The following is a 24982-nucleotide window of genomic DNA, read 5'->3' on the forward strand; positions in this document are numbered from 1 at the left end:
GAGGCACGATTTTGGGTACTTGGCGATATTCAGTTGTCATCAAAGTTACAGCCGGCAAAGACCCTTAGGCAAAATCATTGCCAAAGTCATGATGACGTCACTTGACGATATTCAGTTGTCATCAAAGTTACAGCCGGCAAAGACCCTTATGCAAAATCATTGCCAAAGTCATGATGACGTCATTTCCTTATTTTATATTTTTTAATATTTAATTTTTCCCCATAGGTTTTGTACAAATTTGTTTTACTGAACACCAGTGAACGAGTAGTCCTTCACTTGGGCTAAAAATGAGAACGAAAGAGAAACTGTGTGCTTTACGCTCTGTAATTCAGTTTGAAATATGCCTAAGAGTCCGAATATGAAGTAATATTTCATAAGTATTGTTGAGTTTAAGTGCAACTCACGTGACATGAACTTAAAGGAGCAGTGCTTCTACCAAGGAAGTTGATTTCTGAGCACATGTTGCTGCCATGCACCGTGGTCTAGTTCTACAAACGAGTTTATGGCCCATTGACTTTGTATGCATTTTTGAGCCAAAATTTGGTAACTTTGCGATGTTTGATTGTTGACAAAGTGATCGCCAACAAAGACCCTGATGCAAGATTTATTGAAAATGGATGACGTCATGATCACTTTGTCACCTTTTTTTATAGTGATTTTTGAATATTTTATTTTTAGGTTTTGTACACTTTTTTCAACAGGCACACTTCTAGACGCTGGTCAATCTAACTCATTTCTGTTTGTGCACACTCATACTACAGCACGTAAAGACGGTCCCAGAACATGTGCGGCGTCACAACACCATCAGAGGTCACATGACATGAGATTAGATTTCAACCAATGTATTTTGTAAAGCACTTGTCCGATTGGGTTCAAACCTTGCATTTTTCTTGAAAGGGGAGGCCTTCGGACGAATAATGAATTGATGTGCTAATGACATGTAGAAAACATGTCATGTGACATTAAAGGTGCACTCTTCAAAGCACTATATCTCGTGAAGTACATATTTGATTAGTTTCAAACCTTGCGGATCTCTTGAAAAGAAGAGTTTTAGACAAACATTGACCTGATGTTGTAAGGACTTCATCATGTGATTAGCCACGTGGTATTAAAGGTACATTCTTTACAGCCCTATATCTCGTGAACTACATGTCTGATTGGGCTAATATTTAGTAGATAGCTAGAATGGGAAGAGTTATAGACAAGGTGACATGACATAAAGGGTGCAAACTTTAATTCGTTGTATCTCCTAATGTCCGAAAGGTTTTGAATATTGATATATTAAAAAATTGTGAATATTGTTATAATGAGGTCACCAAAAATGGTGGGAGACGGTTGGAACTCTAGAATACATGTAGATGCTTGAGTAAGAAGTGAGAATCCAAATGTGGAACTATCCGAAATGAAGGAATGCCTGTTTCTTAAGAAAAAAAGAAAATGTGAAAAAGCCCTTTGCTCTGTTTTTAAGACAGACAAAAACTTCATTTTTTAGCAAGAACCGGAACAGCGTTTGTTTTGGGTTAAAATTTTTTTTCTTTTTTTTTTTGCTTTTTTGCATTTTGCGAAAAAGGCATTGTTTTTGTTCTGTGTTTTTTGGGGGGCTTTTTTGCAATTTTGCGTTCTGTTTTTTTTTCTTCCTTCTTCTTCTTTCTCTTCTGACCTAAAGCCCATGTGTTTTGTGCACGTTTCTTCTGCCACTGACTTTGGTCCTTTTGCAACTTTGGATCTTCATCAAACTTACATCATTGAAGGACCTCAGTTCAAAGATGTGCATAGAACAATGATGTCATGATGACGTCATCAAGTGATTTATTATTGATTTTTCAACATTTATTTCAGCCCATTGATTTTGTACACCTTTTACAGGCACTATTTTGGTAACTTAGCTATTACATATTTGATTGTCATGAAAGTTACACCAAGTATTCCTCATAAATCGAAGATTGTACGTAAATAGTTACGTCATGATGATGTCATCAAGTGATTTATTATTAAATTTTGAATATTCCATTAGATTCACTCGGGTAGAATATTATTCAAATCATATACTGAGGTAGTCACTGTCGACATCGTATTTTGTCCAATACCAATATAACGCTATTTTCATAACACATTATGAAAATGTCAAATGTTATTAATTTTGCATGGATTATACTCTTTGCTTAAAAAATATGGCTGACATTTGATCTGCATGGGGACGTATTAAGTAGTGAACCCCATGCACGACGGGTGATGAAGTCAATGACACTACCTGGCCCTTAACTTACAGATCTCACATGGTATATGCCAATTGAAGTTGAGAGTGGTTTTGGAGTGTTTATCATAGAGAACGACAATTTTCAAGTCACAGTTACAAAAAGAAAAATTCATTTTTTGCGCCAAAATGTCAAGGATAGTGCAACAGATGTCATCGACAGCGGTCCTGCACTCTCTTTCTGAAATTTTGTACACAGAAAATCTGAAATGTGCAGTCAATTATTGTTACGTTGAATATCAAAGATTTATTTTTTTAGAGTAGCAATGCATATTTATGATAATGCAAATAAGGGGGAGTTTACAGATCCATGTCAACGGAAAAAGCACTCTTCAAGGCCCTATATTTCCTGAAGTACATGTCCGATTGGGTTCAAATTTCGCACATATCTTAAAAAGAGAGCACTTTAGAGGAATTTTGACCTTATGTGATGACAATGTCATCAGAAGAAAAGTTGTGTGACATTAAAGGCACACTCTTTATGGCCTATATCTCCTGAAGCATATGTCCAATCGGTTTTAAATCTTGCAGATAACTTCAAAAGTGAGGGCTTTGGAGGAAAATTGACGTCATGTGATGATGACGTCATCAGGAGACAAGTCATGTGATATTTAATGTGCAATATTTAAGCCATATATCTCCTGAACTAGCTGTCCGATTGGGTTCAAATCTTGCAGATACCGGTATCTTGGAAAGGGAATGTTCTAGAGGAATATTGACCTTATGTGGTGATAACGTCATCAGGAGATGACTCACGCGACATTAAAGGTGCACGGTTTAAAGCCCAATATCTCCTAAAGTACATGTTCTATCTGGTTTAAACTTTGCAGATAACTAAAAAGAGAGGTGTTATATACAAAAAATGACTTGATGTGATGATGCCGTAGTTCAAATACATGTATACAAAAGGATCCGAAAAAGCCCTCAGGTCTGTTGGCAAACAGACAGATCAGCTTTAATTTTGGGGGGCTTTTTCGCAAACTGCAAAAAAGGCATTCTTTTTATCAAGATTCTTTTTATTTTTCTTCTTCTTCTTCTTTTTCTTCTTGTGCTCATGCTTTTTTACTCTGTTTTTTTTTCATGGCACTTTAGTCTCTTTGCAAGGGTCAATCTTCATCAAAGTTGCCTCAAGCAAAGACCCTACTGCAAAGATGTGCCGTGAAGCATGGCGTCATGATGACAACATCAACTGATACATTATTGATTTTTAAATATTTATTACAACCCATTTACTTTGTACACGTTTTCAAGGCACTATTTTGGAACTTCAGTAATCGTAGATCGTCGTCAAAGTTACAGCAAGCAATGACTATAAAACGAAGATAATACTAAAATATTTACGTCATGATGACATCATCAAGTGATTTATTATTTAATATTGAATATCTAAATACTCTGTTAAATTTATAAAAATCCATATAAAACAACCATGGACTCCCGCAACATTCTGTTTGCAGCAAGAGGCAGGATAAAATGTGGTCTTGAATTCATCTCATATGGGTCAAATCACGTGACCCTTCCTTCCCTTCGAAACCGGAAGTGGTCTATTTTTGAAAAATCGTAATAGGTATCAAGTTGTTTTCAACAATGTTAGTCTGTCGGGGTATAGTATTCTTCAAATTATCTACGGATGACATCACTTAATTATTGAGCGCCCTCTAGCGACAGGTTAAAAATTCCTAAAAATGACTTTTGAATAGATGTCTGAGGCAAAGTTTGTTCGAATCACCTGAAAATTAATGTAGATGATCATCCTTACCCAGTCAACACGAGTGTGAGGTTTGGGGCTGATGACGTCATCAGACTGGAAGTTACAATAAAAACTTCTTTTATTCTTCCAAATTTGGTAAAAAATCAAGCGAAAGAGATACTGTATAAGCGTGAATTGTGCATGAGATGACATCTTAAACATTGGAGTCAGCTGAATGAAGTGCATAACTGATGTACCTTTTCATACACATGAAGCACCGCCGACAAAAACCCCCTCTAAATATAAATTGCCAACTCGAAAATCCAATTCGCATGCTGTGCATATGCTACTGTGTGTGTGTGGACGCACAATATCTGCCTGCCACATAGACGGCGCACAGTGCGTAGGGCACATACTCGGAACTTGGCAATATGCCGACCACATGCTGCCGAGAGCAGATCGCATTGTATGGAATGCCAAAAGGGACAAATGACGTCATCAGGAGACAAGTCACGTAACATTAAAGGTGCACTCTTTAAGGCCCCCACATCTCCTGAAGTACATGTCTGATCGGGTTCAAATCTTGCACATATCTTAAAAAGGGAGTGCTTTAGACAAGTTTTGACCTCATGTGATGATGACACTATCAGGAGACAAGTCACGTGACATTCAAGGTGCACACTTCAAGGCCCTACATCTCCTGAAGTACATGTCTAATCAACTTCAAATCTTGCAGATTTCTTGAAAAGGGAGTGCTTTAGAGGTATATTGACCCTGCCTGATAATGACGTCACCAGGAGACAAGTCACATGACAATAAATGTGCACTCTTTAAGGCCCGGTATCTCCAAAAGGACATAGAACAGCATGTTGAAAGTTAGCAGGTATCTGGAAGGCGATGTGAGATACACGAAAATTGACCTCATGGAATGATGACGTCATCAGTAGACAAGTCATGTGATATTTAAGGTGTATCCTTTAAAGCTTTATAACTCCAAAAGTATATGTCCCAGCGGGATGAAACTTTCCAGATATTCAATCACAAGAATGGCTTTTTTAATGAAAAGCGAAAAAGCCCTATGTTCTATTGCAAACAGATATAGAAGCTCTCGTTTTTTCTTTACCTTTTTCAGACTTTTTCCCCATAGGGTTTGTACACGTTTTCTTCCACTAGTTGACTTTGGCAGTTTACTAAATCTGATTGACTTCAAACTTGGCAGACCTTTTGGCAATCATCCAAGGATTGTCCTAAAAGAAATTTGTGATAACATCATCACGTGATTTCTTTTTGGATTTTGAACATTTCATTTTTTCCATTGACTTTGTACACGTTTTCAAGCCACTTTTTTCAAACCTTCGCAATGTTTGATCTCTATCAAAGTAATAGCCAACAAAGACCCTGATACAAGAATTATTGTAAGTAAATGACGTCATGTTGATGTCATCATGTTATTTAGTATTAATTTTTCAATATTTTTTCAGCCCCTTGACTTTGTACACTAGAAGTCCCTCACAAGGAGAGAGGCTCCCAAAAAAAAATCCTCAAAATAACATCATCAGACCTCACGTGACATGAGATTAAAGCTGCACTTTTCCCCATAGGTTTTGTACACGTTTTTACTACGCAATATTATCGATCTTATTGAGGGTAGTCCTGAACTTCGGCTGAGAATTACTATGAGAACAAAAGAAAAATCATATTTTTTTGTCTTCGTTCAATTACAAATACACCCATGAATCCGAATATCAACTAATATTTCAGAATTTGTTTTCAGTATTAACGCAAATACGTGACATGACTTTAAAGCTACAGTTTTTCTCCATAGGTTTTGTTTCTTCTAACGTCAAAGACTGGTCCACTCATACATCTCAGTGACTTTGTGTTGGTAGCACAGGTAGTCCAACAACACGTGGGGCTGTCAAAATAAAATTGTCACGGTGACATCATCAGGAGCCACGTGACATGAGGTTAAAGTTTCAGATTGATTTATAGGGTTCGTACACATTTTTCGCTTTGCACTTTTGTTGATTTTACCGGTACAGTGCTTCGCCTGGGAATTGCTGTGAGAATTTCAAACACATTTTCCCTAACAGTCAGTTTGATCTGTTTTCCAACAAAATAAAGATAACAAAAAATTCCGAAACAGCTCAGTGCTTGTTCACAACCACATTCCTCTAGATTCTTGTTTTTCTTCTGACCCCAATCCCCTTTGTTTTGTACACATTTCTTCCACCACTGACTTTGATCTCTTAGCAGCTTTGGATCTTCATCAAATTTACATCAATGAAGGACCTTTGTGTATAGATGTGTCTAGAAACATGACGTCATGATGACGTCATCAAGTGACTTATTATTGATTTTTTTAATATTCATTTCAGCTCATTGACTTTGTACCCATTTTCGAGGCACCATTTGGGTAACTTATCTTTGATCCTCGTCAAAGTTACACCAAGCACAGACCTTAAGGCAAAGATAATACTTTAAAAAATATGTCATGATGATGTCACCAATTGATTTATTATTAAACTTTGAATATTTACATATTATGTTTATGTTGTAAAAATCCAAATATAATCAACCGTGGCCTCCCGCAAAATTCTGTTTGCAGAAAGTGCCAAGATAAAATTGGGTCTTCAATTCATCTCCTGTGGGTCAAATCACGTGACCCTTCCTTCCAGTCGAAACCGGTCTTATTGTTTAAAAGTAGTAATAGGTATCAAGTTGTTTTCAACGGTGTTAGTCTATTGGGTATAGTATTCTCCAAAGCATCTACTGATGACGTCACCTAATTGTCGAGCCCCCTCTGGTGACAGGTTAAAAATTCCAAAAAATGAATTTTGATTAGATGTCTGTGGCAAGTTTGTCCGAATCGCTTGAAAATTCAGACCAGAAGTTACAATGAAAACTTCCTTTATCTCCCAAATTCAATAAAAAATCAAACGTAAGAGATATAAGCGTGAATCGTCCATGACATGACAACTAAAGCATAGGAGTCAGCTGCATGAAGTACATACATGTAACTGGTGTACTTTTTCACACACATAAAGCATCGACAAAACCCCCTTACAAAATAATTGAAGGTGATATCCTATTGGGTTCAAATCATGCAGATATCTTGAAAAGGGAGTCCTTTAGAGGAACATTGACCTGATGTTTTCAAGTCACCATTTTGGTTACTTCCTGAAATTTGCTCGTCATCAAAGTGCCAGCGAACAAAGACAGCGATAAAAGAATTTTGCTAAATTTATGACGTCATGATGATGTCGTTATTTGATTCAGTAGTGATTTTTCAATATTTATTTCAGCCATCAACCATTTTTTGGGGGGAGGGCATTTTTGAACATTTAATAATCGTCCCCAAAAAGTTTTGTACATGTTTTGAAGAACAAGTCTTTGGCACTCTTGTCAATCAGATTGAAATACGTAACATTCATGAAATGTCAATGTTTTATATTCCTTCTGATATTTCCATAGTTTTATTTTTTTTAATGCTTTCTCAAATATGCCAAAACAGCCTGCGGTCATTTTAACAACCGTAAAACCTCTAGTTTTGTTTCGTTTTCTTGTAAAATGTCACTTTATTTGAAGTTTTTAGATTGCAAAACCACATTCATTTCCTCTACAAAAGATGCAGCAAAACAAAATGTTGGACCTCAAGTTTTGTATACCATTATGAATGCAAGCAATATCTGCAAGCTTTAGATAATATCTTAAGTCTCAAGAGTTATTTTTTGTTGTATTAAAGACATCAACTGAAACTTTTTGGAAGTTGAAGCAAGGAGAAACCAGAAAACACTTTTTTCAGGGGTAATAGTAGCTTCCCAAATGAAGGCAACAATTTCCGTACAGAAAATTTTGAGCCTCTTCTAAAATTGCTGACACCAATTGAAAAAAGAACTTTAGGTCAAAGAATTTATAAGAAAACAAATTGCCCTCTTTAATTTGCCTTTTTGAGGAAAAATCAAGCAAATACTCATACAGAAATATAGACACACAGATATTATTTGCTCAACACCTTGAAGTTAATCTACAATTAACCTTATATTTACCAAAAATGGCAGAGACAACCCAGGAGTTTGACAAGTACAAGGGCAGATCTAAAAATAAACTGCCCAGGACCCAAATTATTTATGGGTGACATTTTTTTGTTTCTTTTTAATGCTTTTCTCAGGGGTGTGAGTGGAACAAAAAAAAAACGATTATTTTTTTTCTTCCAATTTAGGCTATGCTTAATTTTAATTTTACTTTTTCTTCATATTTGTCTATAATTCCTGAAGAGGTTAAAACAAATGGACAGAGCTACATATACAGACAACACTAATTTTCCCTTAAAATATTATAACAGCTATCAGGAAGTGAAAAAATGTCCTAATAATGAAAAATAGCTGAAAAAATTCAGAGGAATTTACCAAGAAAACAGGTTCTTTTTTTTTACAAAAGTCTCACAGGTTTATGCACAGAAGCATGAAGTGTTGTCAGTATCTGGAACTCTTTCCAAATGAACTAGTAATAGGTACATGTATAGACCATTTTCACCCAAGTAACTAAATGTAAACAACACCACTACATGGGACCGCCTTGGCCACGGTGATTGCATATATTCCTATGGGCAGCTTCAACCACGTGTAAGGCGCACGTGCGAACGCTGCATGCTTGACCAGTTTATCTTGAATAAGTAGATTACCATCACAACACTATGCACCATTACCATCACAACACATCATACGTCCAGCACAATCGTGACATCACTGGAAAAAGGTATATACCACAATTGTAACTGTCGAGGTTTGTAGAGTGAGTTGACTCTTCCCACCTGATCTGAGCATGTTTTCAAAATTTCAGTTCTAGAAATACATGTACATGTATGTAATGCACATTGCATGCATACATCATGTACATGTACAGTATAGTACATGTACATCGCATGTCCAGGCATTTGGATTCTCTCTGTTGCCTGCCCATCACATCTACAGTCCATTTCCACAGATTTAACTTGAGGATCGGTCTTATCAAAGGATGTATCAAAGTCAGAACCTCTTTGGACAATTGTACATGTGTTGCACTCATATTACGATGAGTTTATGTCCAAAAGTTATTTGAAAACCCATACAAAACAATGCAAAACTGCACGGGAATGCATGACACAAGAACTTTGCATGCCCCGCACCAGATGTCACGAAGCCCTCCATCAGCAAAAGCAAAAATTTACTAACCTTACTTCAAGCTAAAAAATGAAATGTGTGCTACAAATGAGTTATGGTGGAGCTTGTTAGTCACCACTTCCACACACACAGGAACAGCTGCAACGAGTCCCACCGACACATATATCAATATTAATATATTTTATTGACAGCCAATCTCAGGCATAATGGTCAGGGGATGCTGTTTACACTCTGCACCAAATATATGCCTGCACACAGAACTGTATGTACATGTATACACAGTACACCTGCGTTTATAGGGTACATGTACGTGTATGTTGTACAGTAGATTCAGTCGTATGCATTACGGCACTCCAGTACTGTTTCGTGTCAGTTTGGCCTGGTTATCACATCGATAGAAAATGAAAAAACAAAAAAAAGGAAAAACCGGCACTTTTTGATAGGTGAGGTGATTTTTTTTTTTACACCAATAGAAGTAGGTCATAAGGGAAATTAAATACATGTAGTTCAACAAAATAACCTTGATCTCCTTTTTGAAAAAAACAAATTCTGATGTGCCACCTTTAATCTTTTGAATGGCACTTCCCATACATTAAGCGCTGGATTTGTGCCAGACTGTGTCTGGGTCAACATACCAGTACTGGTACATGTGCATGTACATGTAGCCACTGACATGGTGAGTGTGAGGCTTACTGTGATTCTACACTGACAGATATATTCGTACATGTACATGTAGGCATCCAGTGCTACATGTAAGTTGAGCTTCCTATCAATCCAACATGACAGATCTATGTACAAGAATTTCATTGTTTCATTGAAACATAGGGCCTATACTTTGATGAGACATATCAAATTTTCTTATGGAAACACTGTTAATAGAATTCTTGTGAAAAACATCAACATAAATAATACGTGTACATACATGTACATGTACATGTACTAGGGCACACTGCACAGTTACTTTAGCAAGAAAGCTATCTTACACTGTATCCTAATTCTATTCAATGCTGAAATTTACACATAATGGAAGAAATATTCGATCAAATAACATCAAAGAGTGTTTGGAGACTGCTTACATTGTATATTGCAGGTGGGCAGCTATCTCGTTGCCATGGCAAGGTATCACTTTGCTCTAAACAACCAGATCTTGTTGAACAAAACCCACACCATCCACAGGTGTTTGGATCATGGGTTACAACGCATGCAGAGCAGTCAACATGGTGCTCACATGAATTGACAGCAATCTTGAAAATCTGGACAAATAGATTTTTTAAAAAGTCAAGCATTTACATTATTAGAATTTTTGCCACTTAGACAGGATATGACTCTCTTCGTAAATGAGCAACACAAATTACAGTTTATGTGTGTAAAATTAGTTACATGTATATGCTGCCATACAGACAAAATACCATTCAAAAACGTGTTTCAAAAAATTACTAGGAAACACAGCTGCTCATCCTATCTTGTGAGTTCAATCTTCAGGGGATTCATGAAAGATGTGATGTACAACTGACATTTCAACAACACAGATGGGTATAATTCACTGGGAACTATTGCTGTTAATTCTATCTGTACCTCATGGGATGACATGACGTAGACATTCTCTCTGGTTTTGTCAAAGGCCATGTTTGGAAGAATTGGACTGTTGGACAAGTCCAGGTCCTTGTATGGAAATCCTGAATGAAGGTTGGAGTCTGAAGATGAACTCAGAGACTGTAACAGAAACTGTACCAAAAGTTAATTAAAAAATTCTAAATACATGGAATATACATGTGGCCATGGCCTATATAACTACAGAGCAACTTCAAACAAAAACACAGAGGATGACATTACGGAACATGTACATGTACAATCAAAGGGGGTATTGGTGGATCTGAGGCTCAACTTGTGAATGATCTTTGTTCAATATTTTCATGTGGAAACACATACTGTACATGTACATGTATGTGCCAAATTTGTTTGATGGACATGTAAACACACCACTCAAGTTAAAAACGACATTTTGCAATCGTAAGTGAAAAAAATTGTGCAATAAAAGCAAAGAAAGATTGTTTGGGAGGTGAAACAGTGATGCTTGGGAAATTGATCTACTGGGTAGCATTCCATGGCTTCTGTCACACTTCTGATTCAATGCAGATATTAACCCTAACCCCCTAGGCTCCTGCACTAGAAAGCATACTGAACCTCACAAAATCCAACAGGTTCATGTACTTGTCTATGTACTTGTACATGCAGGTTAGTGTACCAAACCTGATAAACTCCAACAGAATGAGCCCGTTGGAGTTTGAGTGATATGGTATGCAGTATAGGATGACTTGCACTGAACAGTACCAAACCTGACAAAATCAAGCATAGTCCAACAATTGGTACAGCAAGCCAGACACTGCACACAATGAACCCTGTGTGTCCCAACTCACACAGAATCCAACACCATCTCCCTGGGCCTTTCATCCCAAGTCTCACAAAATTCAACAACAAGTTCCTCAGGTACGGTACCAAACCTGCCAAATCCTCACAAAACCTGCTGTTAGAGTATGGCAAGTTTTGGGCAGTTAGGGTTAAAAAGGGTAATTTAGTGGATATTTTCTTGCTTCCACCTTGAAGAGACCTTGGTATTACTCCAGCTAATGCTGTAGGTGGTATTTTCAGTCTCAAAATGAATGAGTTGGTTTTATACAAACTGTTGTACTTGAAGGTAATCCTCCAACTTCCAAGAAAGAAAATTCTGTCCTTATTTTCGGACGATTAAAAGATGGTACCTGATAAAATTGCTAAAGTTCTAAGCAGGGTATCAGAAACAAGTACGAAAAATAAGTAACAAATGTGACCAGATCTCAAGAATTTAATGCGAAGTCATCTAGATCTTATCACATTGATTTTCAATATAATTTACAACTAAGGCATACATATCATCATGTGATGTTAACCTGGTGAATGCATAAGGCAGGATCCTCAAAATATGGACCATAAGATAATGTTCAACTTTGGGGGTTCATTTTTTCTGAAGTGAACAGCAGTGAATTAATTTCCAATGTTTGATGTAATGAGGGAAGTCATGGCTGATATCTGGAACAATGATGACCGTGTCAACCTTTCAACTTAATTGGAGTTAATTAAATAAAGTCTCAAATGTCAGCATTTTTGACGGACATGAACTCCATGTTAAAATACGAGCCAATAGAATTTATTGAGGAGTGATAATCCCTGAGGTTATTTTACACAGATTTAGAGGTGAAACGTGATAATATTTACACATATTAAAACTATAATCACGAAATTAAAAAGTACCTCTCACAATTAATCGCGTCCCGCAGTCGGCAGTCACGAACGTCATTTGATTGTGTCATTAGTGTCAAAAAAATTGACTGCAAAAAAAGCGGGTAAAATCCATATATCAATGTACAACACAAGCTTTTAAAAAAAAATGCAAAAAAGCACCGCCAAACCATCATCCTTTTACGACTGGACCGATCACATTTTCTTCAAGTACATTTCCGAAAACCGCAGTCCAAAATACCGATCGTGGCGATTTTGCGGCTTCCATCAATCTCTCGCGGTGATGTTAGAGAAACATTTTACTGCATCGTGGCCTGTTTGACCTTTGACATCAACCCAGATAGTGCGCCCTCTTTTTTATTCGATATTTATGAGCCCCTCCACGGAATGGCAAAAAAATGACGTTCGAGACATAAAATACGATTCATGATGAAAATCTAATGCTCAGAGTTGTTAATTTTAATTTTATTTTCAGCGGAGTAATAACCAACCAAAATAACCGGCAAAATGAAAATCGTGAATGGAATTTTCGAGCGCTACATGTGACAGCATTTTCTGCATTCTCGAACTTCATGCAGTTTCTGTCAAAATTTTCAAACGTCAGCAAAATACTGTCAAATATAACGTTCACAACTAACATATTGTACTCATTATAAATTTTTTATGCAGCCAAACTTAAAGATAATATTTGGCGGTCGAAAGATATAAGACCTAGCTGGCAAATATGTTGGTATAGAGAGAGTGATTATAAACGGTAAGAGAATGAAGAGAGCCAAACTTTTCTCATCATTTTACGTCAATTTTGTGCTCTTTTTTTTGTGGTTTATATTTTTTAAATTTTCTTTTTTTATTTCTTGAGTGCTTTAAAATACATCAGTCAAAAAATATACTGAATTCTACTTGTTGAGAGAAGTTTTGAAATCAAGTCCTCTGGTGTAAACACTTTGACGTAAAACTTTAAATGAATTCAACTCCATTTGATTTGCACTGGTAGCAAACCAAATGTCCACCATCAGTACATATTATGCATAATTATCCCCATATAATCATGTTTATAAATCTGAAGGTGCAAATTTGTATTTTACATGATCAAAGTCACTCTTTTAGAAGTTTTGAAAAATGACATCCGGAGTTGCATTTTGGTCCATTTTATGAAGAACATGCTATTATACTTTCATGAATTGGGACATAACAAGTTGTGCAGTATGAAGCTTTACACTGCCCAGAAAATGTAAGCGCTTGCAAAAAAATCTGTTTTCTTCCTCACATACATGTGCAACTATCAAAGTGCAACAGGAAATGGCACATGTACATGTACGTATGTACATGTAGTCTGTGGGGATTACATGTACGTTATACGTGTAAGGTGACATTTGAATTTATTAGAATTTGTAACACAGATACTGATTCAGCAGTGAAGTCCAAGCATGTTCACACGCTCACAAGGCAGATAATGAGGATATATGTGGCAGTAACCCTTTTGCAAATTGAATTTGAATAAAATCTGGTACACTGAGTTATCTGATTGCACATAAACGTAACAATTCGAATTCCCCGTACTAAAGACACTGTTGCTATATATGTACCTCGGGAATCAGGGCAAGCATTTGCATAGCGATCACTGGAACAGATTGGTTCCTTTGTGCCCTTCATTGAAAACAGTGTATTAGTGCAAGTAGTCTCTTTGTGTACATGTAAATGTAACTAAGCAAAAACTTGCCCAGAATCACGAGGTATTGCAACAGCATTTATCTTTAGTATGAAGAATTCAAATTATTATGTTCACATGAATTTAAAGAATTCAGTGTACCAGTACCAGATTCATTCAAATTAAATGTGCAAAAGGCTGCCGCTTATTTACTGCAACCCATACACGAATGAGACTTCAAATTTTAAAAAAAAGATGTGTGAACTTGAGGAAGAGAATTGCTTTTGCAGATTGAAGATTACTGAGTACCAGCATAAGTCTTAACATTTTGTACAGTTTAAGAAGCAGAGCATAGTGCATGCACAACCCAAATTAATGTGCACAAAATTTTCACATTCCAAGCAGCAGTTAAAATCTTGTTCACCGGGTACTAGCGCAAAGAGTTGCTACTTCACGTTCCCCAAGTGCACACTGTTTGTAGGGTGTTCTTTGCCAGTTTAAAGTGCCCCAACTGTGCAGAGTGCCTTTTCCAATACTTCAATTGCAAAATAATCTGATGGGGGACTCATTCATTCAGCCTGAGGTATCATAATTCCTTATAAAATGCCCATATTTAAGAATTCAACATGTTCTTGCTTTGCACAATGAACATGTATGGGTTTTTGATTGGTCCAGTATCAAATATGCAGCACAAATTTTCAATCACCTTGTAACAGTATTAATTTTGTTTTCCTACAGAACCTAACCTAAAACTGCATGCGAATGCACTAATGCGTGCCTTTACATAGTACATGTAGGTCCACAGCATGGACATGAAACCTTCACTTGTTAAGTTACTGCAATTTCTGTCACGTTCACTTTGCAAATCACCGTGACAACCCCCTGGACAACTCACAAACTGAGTGTGAAGCTTCGGTTACAGAATTTACAAATCCATGATGGCTTAATCACAGTCAAGTTTGACCCACCTTTAAGACATGTCCTTCCTTGGTACCCACTACTGCGATAGTATCATCACCAAATGGCATAGCAGCAATAGATGTAAATGACTTTCCTGCCCCTCCACCCCTCAAGATGTCTGCTGCACTAGCAGGCTTTCTGGCCTCTATTGGCTGCAAATCTGAAGTGCCACAAAAGTCATCATCCACTGGACGATACTGTTGAACAAAGTAGAAACATCAGGCACAGCATTATGCATTTCACAAAGGGCATAGCTTAAAAGCTTTAAGCAGACATTAATAATCTACACATATATTTGTGTTTTAATGTACCTTAAGAAAAATGGCTTGACCCCATAAGAACCAGTGGCACAAATGTTCACCAAAGCATAGACTTCAATGGACCATAAATTCTAGACAAGAGCACATCACATTCTAAGGCTACTTTCAGTGAGTGTTCTTAATTTATTGTAAGTCATATAACAGGCCTGAGACCAAAAGATATATCTATATAAAATACAGCAAAGATCAAATGAACATGCAACTGTACCAGATTTTTAACTGTCCTTCACTAATAGTTCTGACTACTCAGTGATTTCCAAAGGCTTGAGGAAGGCTTGAGGAAAAAAATTACATCTTAATAAACATGTCTGTTTATGAAAGCTGCTGCTCATTTGATATAAATAAGCCAGCTACGAGGAACCTCCACAAACTTGTCCAGTCCAGTAAAAAATTCATTGTGATATATTTATTCAAATGTTTTACATAAGGGTGTCGATAGCTAATTCTTTGATTTTCATTTCCATTGTACATGTACCCTTAATTATTTTTAGCTCTGAGGAAAAACCCAACTATTTTCATGTTGCAAACCCTACTAAAAAATTTCTACCCCAGAAAAATGAGAAAAAATACCACCTTGTGACTTCTTGGGTCAGGATACTAATCCACCCTCCCCCTGTTTTCCGAACTGACCAACCCTCCCTCAAGGTCAAAACCAGACCTGCCAACGTTGCTGTATTCCATCCTGAGGTCAGGCATTACCATACAATAGATTAAAAGGTATTTAAATGAACCTTTGCTTCATTCAAAATTTTAATCTATTAAAAGGTATTTAAATGAACCTTTGCTTCATTCAAAATTTTAATCTATTGTGTGGTAATGCCTGACTTCAGGATGGAGTACAGCATGTTGGCAGGTCTGCAAAACTATATAACCATAGATTAAATAAGGATGCTTTGTAGCAGTGGTGAATCAAAATGAAAAGAAGCAAATGATATGCTCTACATTATTACATGTACTTGCTGCAGTTTTTAAAATTCAAATGTTTTTAAACAGCAACATTAGTAAGTCCAACAGATGAGCATGCAGTGTCTAGCCCATATTGGCTTGAAATATTGCACATAAGTTATCCATTTTATTTCTATTTCCAGGTTTCTTACCACGGCTTCATTACATAAACGGTCGTCAGACAGGAACCTCAATCCTTGAGTTCCATCTCCATTGAAACATTCCTGCAGTCCCTTCTTGATTCGCTTGTTGATTTTACTCATGCTGTATACACACAAGGCTGAGTCTGTGCCTGGTTGGTCAGACTCCAACATACCACTGCCAGATTCAGACTCCATGGAAATGCTTGGTGAAAAAATGGCAAATAGTATGTCCTCTCCAATAGGAAAGCCCAGGTTAGAACCAGCTTTGCCAACATAAGCCGCCCGCAAGATGTTGTAAACATTTCCTGCCTGGCTATTGCAAATAAGTTCCATTTCAGTGTAGGAGTAAAAGCCTGTTGGTAAAAAATGTTGAGCAGACACTAAAATTGTAACTGAGGTAGCAGCTAGAACAATAAAAATTACTGATAAAACAATTTTCAATGCGGCAATAAGCTTTTTTGCAAATTAAATTTGAATAAAATCTGGTACCCTACATGTAAGTTATGTGATTACACATTAAACATAACAATAAGAATTCCCCCAAAGCTTGCCCAAAATCATGAGGAACAGCCACAGTGTCTTTAGTACGGAGAATTGAAATGGTTATGTTCATGGTACACAGTGACGGGGGGAGGGCACAGGCCCCCTGCTCAAGATGCCTCCCAGAAATAAGAGAAGGAAAATATCTGGTAATAATCCATCTTGGTCAGTATTTAACTGAACCAATTGAGAGTCTCCCCCGCCCCAAAAAATTGAGGGCCTCAAATATCCCTGCACAAGTCACGAGCGCACAGCTAGGGTTCCGTTCATTAACAAATTGCACCATTGAGCACACAGCTAGGGTTCTGTTCATTGCCAAAATGAATTACATCCCAATAAAAAGGTTAAATACATCTATGCACATGTACAACCAGGCTAGGAAGCTACATTGTACATGTACAAGATGCCTGCAAATGCTGAATGTCTGGCGTCCTTGAAGGCAACAGCTGATTTAGGAGTTTTCTCATCACAGCTTTTAATGCTTTTAATCATATTCTTTGTCTGCCATATCAAATTTTGCATTTATCTTCCTGATTTTTCTTCTGAGGGAATATAAATTTTGTAACGGTCACCATCCTAGTGCATACAGGTATCTGTACACCATGACTTGACATACAGGGTTGTAGCTAGGAGTTTTTAGTGTAGGCTGTTTTTGACAATTTTTTAAAAATTAAAGCAGCCCATTTTCTTTCTCAATGCTAAAAAAAATTACACGTACAATAATGTAGTACACATTGTACTTTGTGCTGGCCAGTAAGCTTCGTTTTCATCCCAAGTGCCGGCCGGTAATGTTGAGTGGTGGCTAGCACTGGCCGGCGCCGGCCAGCGTAGCTACAACACTGCTGGCATAACGTGCTGGTTCTGGGGATATTTTCAATCTTCATGTCTATCTACAGCTTTTACTTTTCTGGTTTCCCCAAAGACTTCAACTTTCTGCAGAAATTTGGTTCCAAAATAAATGCTAAAATTTACACGTCTATGAAAATTGTCCTTCACATTGGCTGCTCAGGATCATGTGGTAAATATTTCCTTCCCAGAATTCTGCTAAAAATGAAGAGTCTGTATTTAAACTGGTTTAATAATTACATGTACAGGTACTTACTTTTGTCTTTCGTGCAAATCCTCACAATGCGTGAATGATATCTGTTGCTATCAATTTCTGTGCGCTGTACAGTTGTAAAGTAATTGAAGCCTCCAGAATTAAACCCAGAAATGTACTTAATTTTGTAGTTATTTCTGTAACGAGGTCGAATATCAATGGAGGAGTTCCGATGGTAATCAACATCTCGGTATGCAAATGAGAAATGCCACTCCCCTGAGTTTGTCTCCACAAGTTTCTTTGCAGAAGCAGCGTGTTGACCGATATTACTGTACAGGGCATCACTATTATATGTAGCGCCAACGTAAAGAGCTTGGGTTTCTGGCCCATCATTACCAATCTGGAATGGCGCATAAAACGAAACAACTGTCTCTCCTAGGGTTAGACTATCCTCAGTCAGTGCACCATCAGTTTCAAAAGCCGATGTTGGCCAATCAACAACCTTTGTGAAGTTATTTAAATCAAGCAGAGCACAGGTGCCAGCAAATGCACTGCCACAAGACACGGTCAAGTTATTCCCATAATCAATTTGCAAAAGCCTGTTGATGTTGTCTCCCTGTAGTTGTGGGCAGTTTGTCACAGCTGGGCAAAAGTGAGTGATTCCCTCCACTCTGGTGTCCAACTTCAACTTCTTGGTAAGGTTGGAAAAAAGATTGTACAACTTATTTGTTCCACCAAGATAGATCTCGCCTGTATCTTCACGGATGACAAAGTTCTGTAAGTCTGCCTCTGGAGAACTGAAATGAAGAAGCTTGTCTACAAGTCGTTGATTTAAAGCACAAGATGGCAAGACTAGACAAAGGAGGATGATTATTGACAGCGCTGATGATACTCTTCCACTATGCAGGAATGGAAATGGACAGGTTCTCAATGCCCGTAACGTGTACATAAATGCTTCTGCCATTATCCTTTCACTGTAAATGTATCAAAGAATTACAAATTAAATAATCTTAATGTCATGATCAACTTTAATATATAAAAAAAATTACAATGTTCCTGCAGTATTTCTCCATGATTCAATTGCTTTTTCCATAATCAAAGCTCGTGTGTCACATGAATGTCAAATCTACAAAAAAAGACTTTTATTAAGGAAAAACTAGTGGCTTGGAAAAGTCCTAAAACATTCCAAACAATCAGTCATTTGTTTTCTGAACCCATCTTTGATGTTTCACTGTATGAACTATGCTACAGGTACATGTACTACACATGTACATGTAGACAAGCATTATGTACACAAATTGATGTACATGTACATGTTTGGACAGGCATGTTTGAAATACATGTTTCATCACCCACTGAAAAATCATTTTTTTGCCCAGACTTGTTTACCATGTTAAAGAACAGCACATGGCATACATATGGCAGTACTGTATCTAAACACAGTGTAGCTTTCCAGTATTTGGAGATGCCACTTTACAATGTACACCCCTCTACAGAAAGAATTACCATACCTCAAATGAGTGATAAGGTGACAAAAAAAGAAAACCAAAAAAAACCAAAACAACCCAACACCAACACAAACTAACAGTCACTGATTCAATATGCAAACACGTAATTTACAATTATACCTCGGTAGGTAGGTTATCATTCTTGCATCGGTACATGCACATGTTGAGCAGACCGTAAATGTTGACTACATAGAGTATAAGTATATATACATGTCATTGTGTTTTTTCTCTAACACGACTCAGTTTTCTAAATGGGCTCCTTGTATAATACAACTACATGTACATGTATAAAGACAAAACTGTTGGTTATGAAGTATACATGTGAGTGAGATCTTTGTTTATTTACTGTTGATTCGTCCTGTGTTGATTTCTATCAAGTTTTTTAGTAAGTACACTTTCAGCTTCATAATCAAAGACCCACATGTATATATTAGATTGAGATTGCAACTTCAATCAAAAAGAAAAGAGTCATTCCAGAACTGACCCACCTATCAGCATTATCCAGAATCCAAGCAGCAATAATATGGCACCGTTCAAACCAGGAAATCAGCAAACCTGCTTATAAAACCACCACCAGCTAGTGACAAGGGTGAAATACATGTACATGTAGGTCCTTTATCCATGCAAGGGCCAACAGGAAACACCTATGATCATCACCAGAACTCACGTTTCATTAATACACGTAAATAGGCTGGTCCCTACAAAACTTCCTGTCAACATGCACTCTTTGCTTTGTACAATGTATATGTACATGTGCCAGCATGACCTCCCAACATGTGGGCTGCAATACAGGAAGTATATGCCATCAAGATCAGTATCTCTACCACACAGAAACTACATGTACATGTAATAGTAAAAATATAAACTGCATCAAAACCATCACAGGGAGTGTCTCTTTCACAATTAAGTCTGCCAATGTTCAGACTTTAGGCCCCACTTTAAGTACTCTACATGTATACAATGTACATGTACATCCTGTTTGATTTACATGTAGAAACATTCCAAACTACATGTACTTAGTACTTAACAGAACTGAAGCAGAATTAATTTCAATCATTTTTATCCTGTTTATGTTAACATTTAAAAATCCTAGGACCTGAATTACCTAAAGAAAGGAAAAGAATGCTATGAGTTTATGTCAAAATGAAGCCAAATAAAAAAAAATCATATCCCTTTTCTTCTTCTTTTGTTGTTCACGGGTTTCACTCATTTTGTTTTCATTTTTGGAAAGTTTAATTTGGTTTGAGGCTGACTAATGTTGACGCTTTAGTTCACACATCAATGATGAAGTAATCTTGCAATGAAAACATAATTTACCAAATAATGTACATCTCAAGTGGTAACTACATGTACAATAGAAGAATGGTTTTCTACAAACCTATTCCCAAATAAGAGGATTGTGTAAATACTATAAAGAAAAGGGCAGTGCCTTTTCAGCAGGTTGGGCAGGCCTGGGGATGCTCTAGTCTTTGTTTCTCATTGCTCCACAGTAAAGCCTAATCAGTTACCGGTATATCACACCATTTTCTGACAGCACAATATACATACATGTACGTATATTTGTTATCACCCACCTCCCACTATACAAAGGTTATTTTTACAATACACAAAGCAGTTTGCAAGGGTCACACAACTTCTCAAGTAATATTTCCACTCTGACCTGAAGTGCATGATAACTTCACTAGACAGTGCACTACATTTCATCAATCTTTTGCTGGTACCACAGCAACTCAAAATACAGTTAGGGATCAGGGACCCAAACTATGGAATTCCCTTGAAGTTTCTATAGAAAGTATACATAATATTTGTTTATTCAAAAAGAAATTTAAGGCTAAATTACTCTCTCCTTATGTAGATTCTAATTAGTCTCATTTTTAATGTGTCTCACAGGGTTACTGGACGTACTGTTTTTGGTTCAGTTCTGAAATGTGAATGTGTATTAGGTCTGTTATGTGTTAATATGTAATGTTAATTCATGTACTGGAGGATCGTGCTCGACAAGCCTTTGCTTCCTGGGATCACCCATCTACTGTACATTTATTTGCTTATTCATGACATAACAGTTAGGCCTATGTGGTAAATAAAGAATGAATGGTTCTTGTTTCTACCATGGAGGTATTCTACCTCCATGTTTCTACCACACAACAATTTCAAACAGGCTCAGTTATCCGATCACACACACACAAAAAAAAGACGGCTACATTATTAGTAATCGTAAACCGCATTTGATATGCTGTACTATAATTTTCATGTATTGTCACCACAAGCTATGATAAAATGAAGTTTTCTCTGGGGTTACGAATTGTCCTGGGTACGCGTTGCCCCGGGTACGAGATGTCCAACATTCCATAGGCTGATATGTACATGTACAAAAAATGCATATCTATTTCATAATAATGCAATACACGTAATGATGTAACGTTAATCCATGGAGAAAGTTTGCGTCCTTTCTCCATGGTTAGGCTAATGAAATCTGTTTTCAATTTCTCACCTAGTGCATTCGCCCCGCCCCGATATACATGTGCCTACATTGTAATTGTAGGCCAAGGAAGCGCTCGTCGTTGTACTGCTGAATACTATCGCTGTATCAGCCTGGCCCCACGCGAGCTCTATTTTTCCACCATGAATTAGTTACCTTCGCACCATTGTTTTTCGTGAACCAACTGTGGCAAAAATCTAGGCGAACAGCGACCTCCCGCGGCCAGCTTAACATGCAAATAAGCTGAACGCCTGGGGCCGGGGCCGGGGCCGGGGGCTTGGGATGCCGTGTTCCAATTCAAGTAAAATTCTCCGCCAGAAGAGGCGCACAAAAAGTCCCCCTGCAGATTTTTTCGCAAAGAGGGCTCTGTTTGGATCAAGAAATGGTGGGACTATGTCAGTGTGTTCCAGAATCATCTCTGTAGATTCAGGGACACCCATCTGGGGGCAAAACAGATAAAATGTGATTGACAATTTGTCAGAAGAACCTTCCGAAGGTGAGGGGTGTTATTTGAAAAATGGCCGCTGAGAAGACTTGGGAACATTCACGAGGGGGGGGTGAGTTTGTTTTGGGCGGATAAATAAAAAATTCATAGGTTAACCTACTAAAACTTGAAAATCAAATGAACTATGAAGGACGAAACAACACATTGTTTTTGTTTGAGAGGCCTCATCAGGGACTTAAGTACCTGCCATAGGGCTCCAATCTTTGTTGATTTTACAGTACATGTATTTTCAAGGGAGCTTGAATTGGTTCAGAGCATGCAAGTAGTAAATAGGCTCAAAATTGCCTGCGCCGCCTAAATCGCAATTTGTATATTGTCAGTTTCTCTGTTGCTCAAGCATTTGACAATTTGTCGGGGAAGAAAGGGGGAGACTAGCCACAGGAATGTCGGCTTGGGTCCGAGTGAATTTTTGATAAAATCGGTGCCCTAAATAATCGTTTTTGCTATGGAGTGTAGGCATCTCTGTACAAAATGGCTGCAGGCTTCATGAAAAATTTTAGGATTGATCCTTCGTGGATAAAAATCATGACCTGAAAAATGCATCAGATAAGCAACTAAATATTGAAAGGAAAAGAAAAGACGAGGGGATGACCTTTGGTATACCGTGTGTTTTGAACACCTGAGAAACTTGTATTTTTCGCGTATTTATGAAAGGCTGATGGTCAATGCGGTCCATCGCTTCTCCGGGCTACCCAGGGCCCTCAGGTGTGAAGCGGGTCGGGAGTGTTTGGGCCCGTTTTGCACGCTTTCTAATGAGAGCCTTTTTGACCTTAACCCCCACTGCCTAGTTTGCCTATCGGGAGAGGTCTCTCCAAGATGCTCGGCCCTATTACAGAAAATACATAGTGTGGCAAATCCCCCCCCCAACATGGTGCACCGTATAGCAGGGTCCCCAATGCCCAGGCTCGGGAACTAGAGCTGAGGAAGGTGAGATTTATGCATCCGTGAGATCTGGAGGGAGCGGTGGGGCAAGGTGGAGCGGGGGACCGGGAGAGCGTCCGCCCAACCCGGGTGCGGCGCTGGAAACGGTGAGCCAAGCGGGCCTTGGCTTTTTCTCATGGCTTCTCCTTCTTTGGGGACGTTTTTAACGGGGAAAAGGGCCTCGGCAGGTTCCTAAACTTGTCCCATGGTACTGTGAATCGGGGACTGGGACTTTGTTGGTCCGCAGGCGTGCTCCCCATGACGATCTGCCTCGCCTCCTTCTGCGTCGGTTCCCCTTGATCGGCCTGCTGACCTTTGTCTTGCCTTGGCCCGAGCGTCATCCTTTCTATGCCACCTAGGTGGTCCGAGTGAGCTACTTTATAGTGCTGCCGCAGATTATCTCGACGCCTCTCCCTGTTATCACACCGCCGCAGAAGATTATAGGGTGCTAGCCCATGGCTTTTCTTATGCCGTAACAGGCCCCTTAGGTGGCCGAACTTCTTGGGGCACCTGGTGCACTAGAACTCCATCTTGGCCCCGACCTCCATATTCTTCTTCTTTTTTTTTTTTTTACTTATTCACTGGTAACTTGAACTCAGCTTCTGCAATGTTATCCGAGGAAACCATAATTAATTGACCACTGTCGTAAGGGGAATTATTCAACTTTATATACAACTATCGATATCTCAGCGGTAACTTATATTCCCGCCTTGGGTAACGTCTTTTCTTTTCAACATTGACTCCCATCTTATCATGGCCTGAGTCTACTGATATACTTGGTTCACGCGTGGTATTATCTTTGCCTGAAACCTCAACACAATTGTTTCCTCTTTCTGAGGTAACCAAGATCGCAGGATGACTGTTTCCTTCATCCCTATCACCCCTTCATCCCTATCACCCCAAGGTTAAATCTCCTCAGGGTGTTCTTGAGCACTCTCAGTGCCTGTTCTGACATTGGCCTCACTAGAGGGAGCCCTACTAGGGGTACTCCATGGATCCATTAGACTATTATGGCAAGGTTTCAGCCTATCGGCATGTACAACTCGGGCCTTTGCGCCCTTTGACCTCTGGATGTGGAATACAACATCCGAGACTTTCTTCAACACTAAATACGGCCCCTCTCACTTCAACTGAAGCTTGGGGCTAACCCCTTTCTTCTTCGCGGGGTTGAACAGCCAAACAAAGTCCTTCTCTTGGATGCCAGGATCGCACGCCCGGCGATCATAGTTCTTCCTCTAGCACGTCATAGCGTTCCCAGGTATTTCTGCGCCCTCTCATGAGCACTCTTGATCTGGTCCCTCAAACTTTTTGCATAGTCACCTTTTGCCTCGTCATCACTTGGGGCTGGCTGCTCGATTGTTAGATCAATCGGGAGAGCGACTTCCCGGCCTAACATCATCATATTTGGGGTTTCCCCCGGCTTTCCCGTGTCGTACATCTGTATGCACTGCTTGCGAAAGGGACGTACTGGTTCCAATCGCGTTGACCTTTGTGCGGGTCGATCATCATAGAAGCCATGGTGACGAGAGTCTTATAGAACCTTTCTATGAGCCCGTCTGATTTAGGATTGTATGCTGTTGTTCTTGACTTAC

The 24982-nt window shown here is 38.4% G+C and overlaps 1 protein-coding gene across 6 annotated transcripts in view; it reads right to left on the reverse strand.

The window, feature by feature from the left end:
- met (MET proto-oncogene, receptor tyrosine kinase) overlaps positions 1–24982 on the reverse strand; it is a 62120-nt gene that overhangs the window by 30630 nt on the left and 6508 nt on the right. Inside the window, exons 1-6 of one of the 6 annotated variants that reach the window (XM_022243653.2) lie at positions 21977–22170; positions 18041–18951; positions 16408–16751; positions 14999–15187; positions 10682–10831; positions 10183–10359 (exon numbers count right to left, since the gene is read on the reverse strand). In XM_022243653.2, coding sequence (XP_022099345.2) covers positions 10183–10359; positions 10682–10831; positions 14999–15187; positions 16408–16751; positions 18041–18941 — 1761 coding nt within the window. In that variant the 5' untranslated portion in view covers positions 18942–18951; positions 21977–22170. Of the gene's footprint in view, positions 1–10182; positions 10360–10681; positions 10832–12394; positions 12659–14998; positions 15188–16407; positions 16752–18040; positions 18952–19973; positions 21945–21976; positions 22171–24982 lie in introns of those variants that run through there. The other 5 variants (XM_022243654.2, XM_022243651.2, XM_087135467.1 and 2 more) reach the window with 5 other exon arrangements.

Source organism: Acanthaster planci, linkage group LG04, assembly GCF_054643075.1.
Source record: "Acanthaster planci isolate LZ-2023a linkage group LG04, COTS_SCS, whole genome shotgun sequence".
NCBI classification, from domain to species: Eukaryota; Metazoa; Echinodermata; class Asteroidea; order Valvatida; family Acanthasteridae; genus Acanthaster; species Acanthaster planci.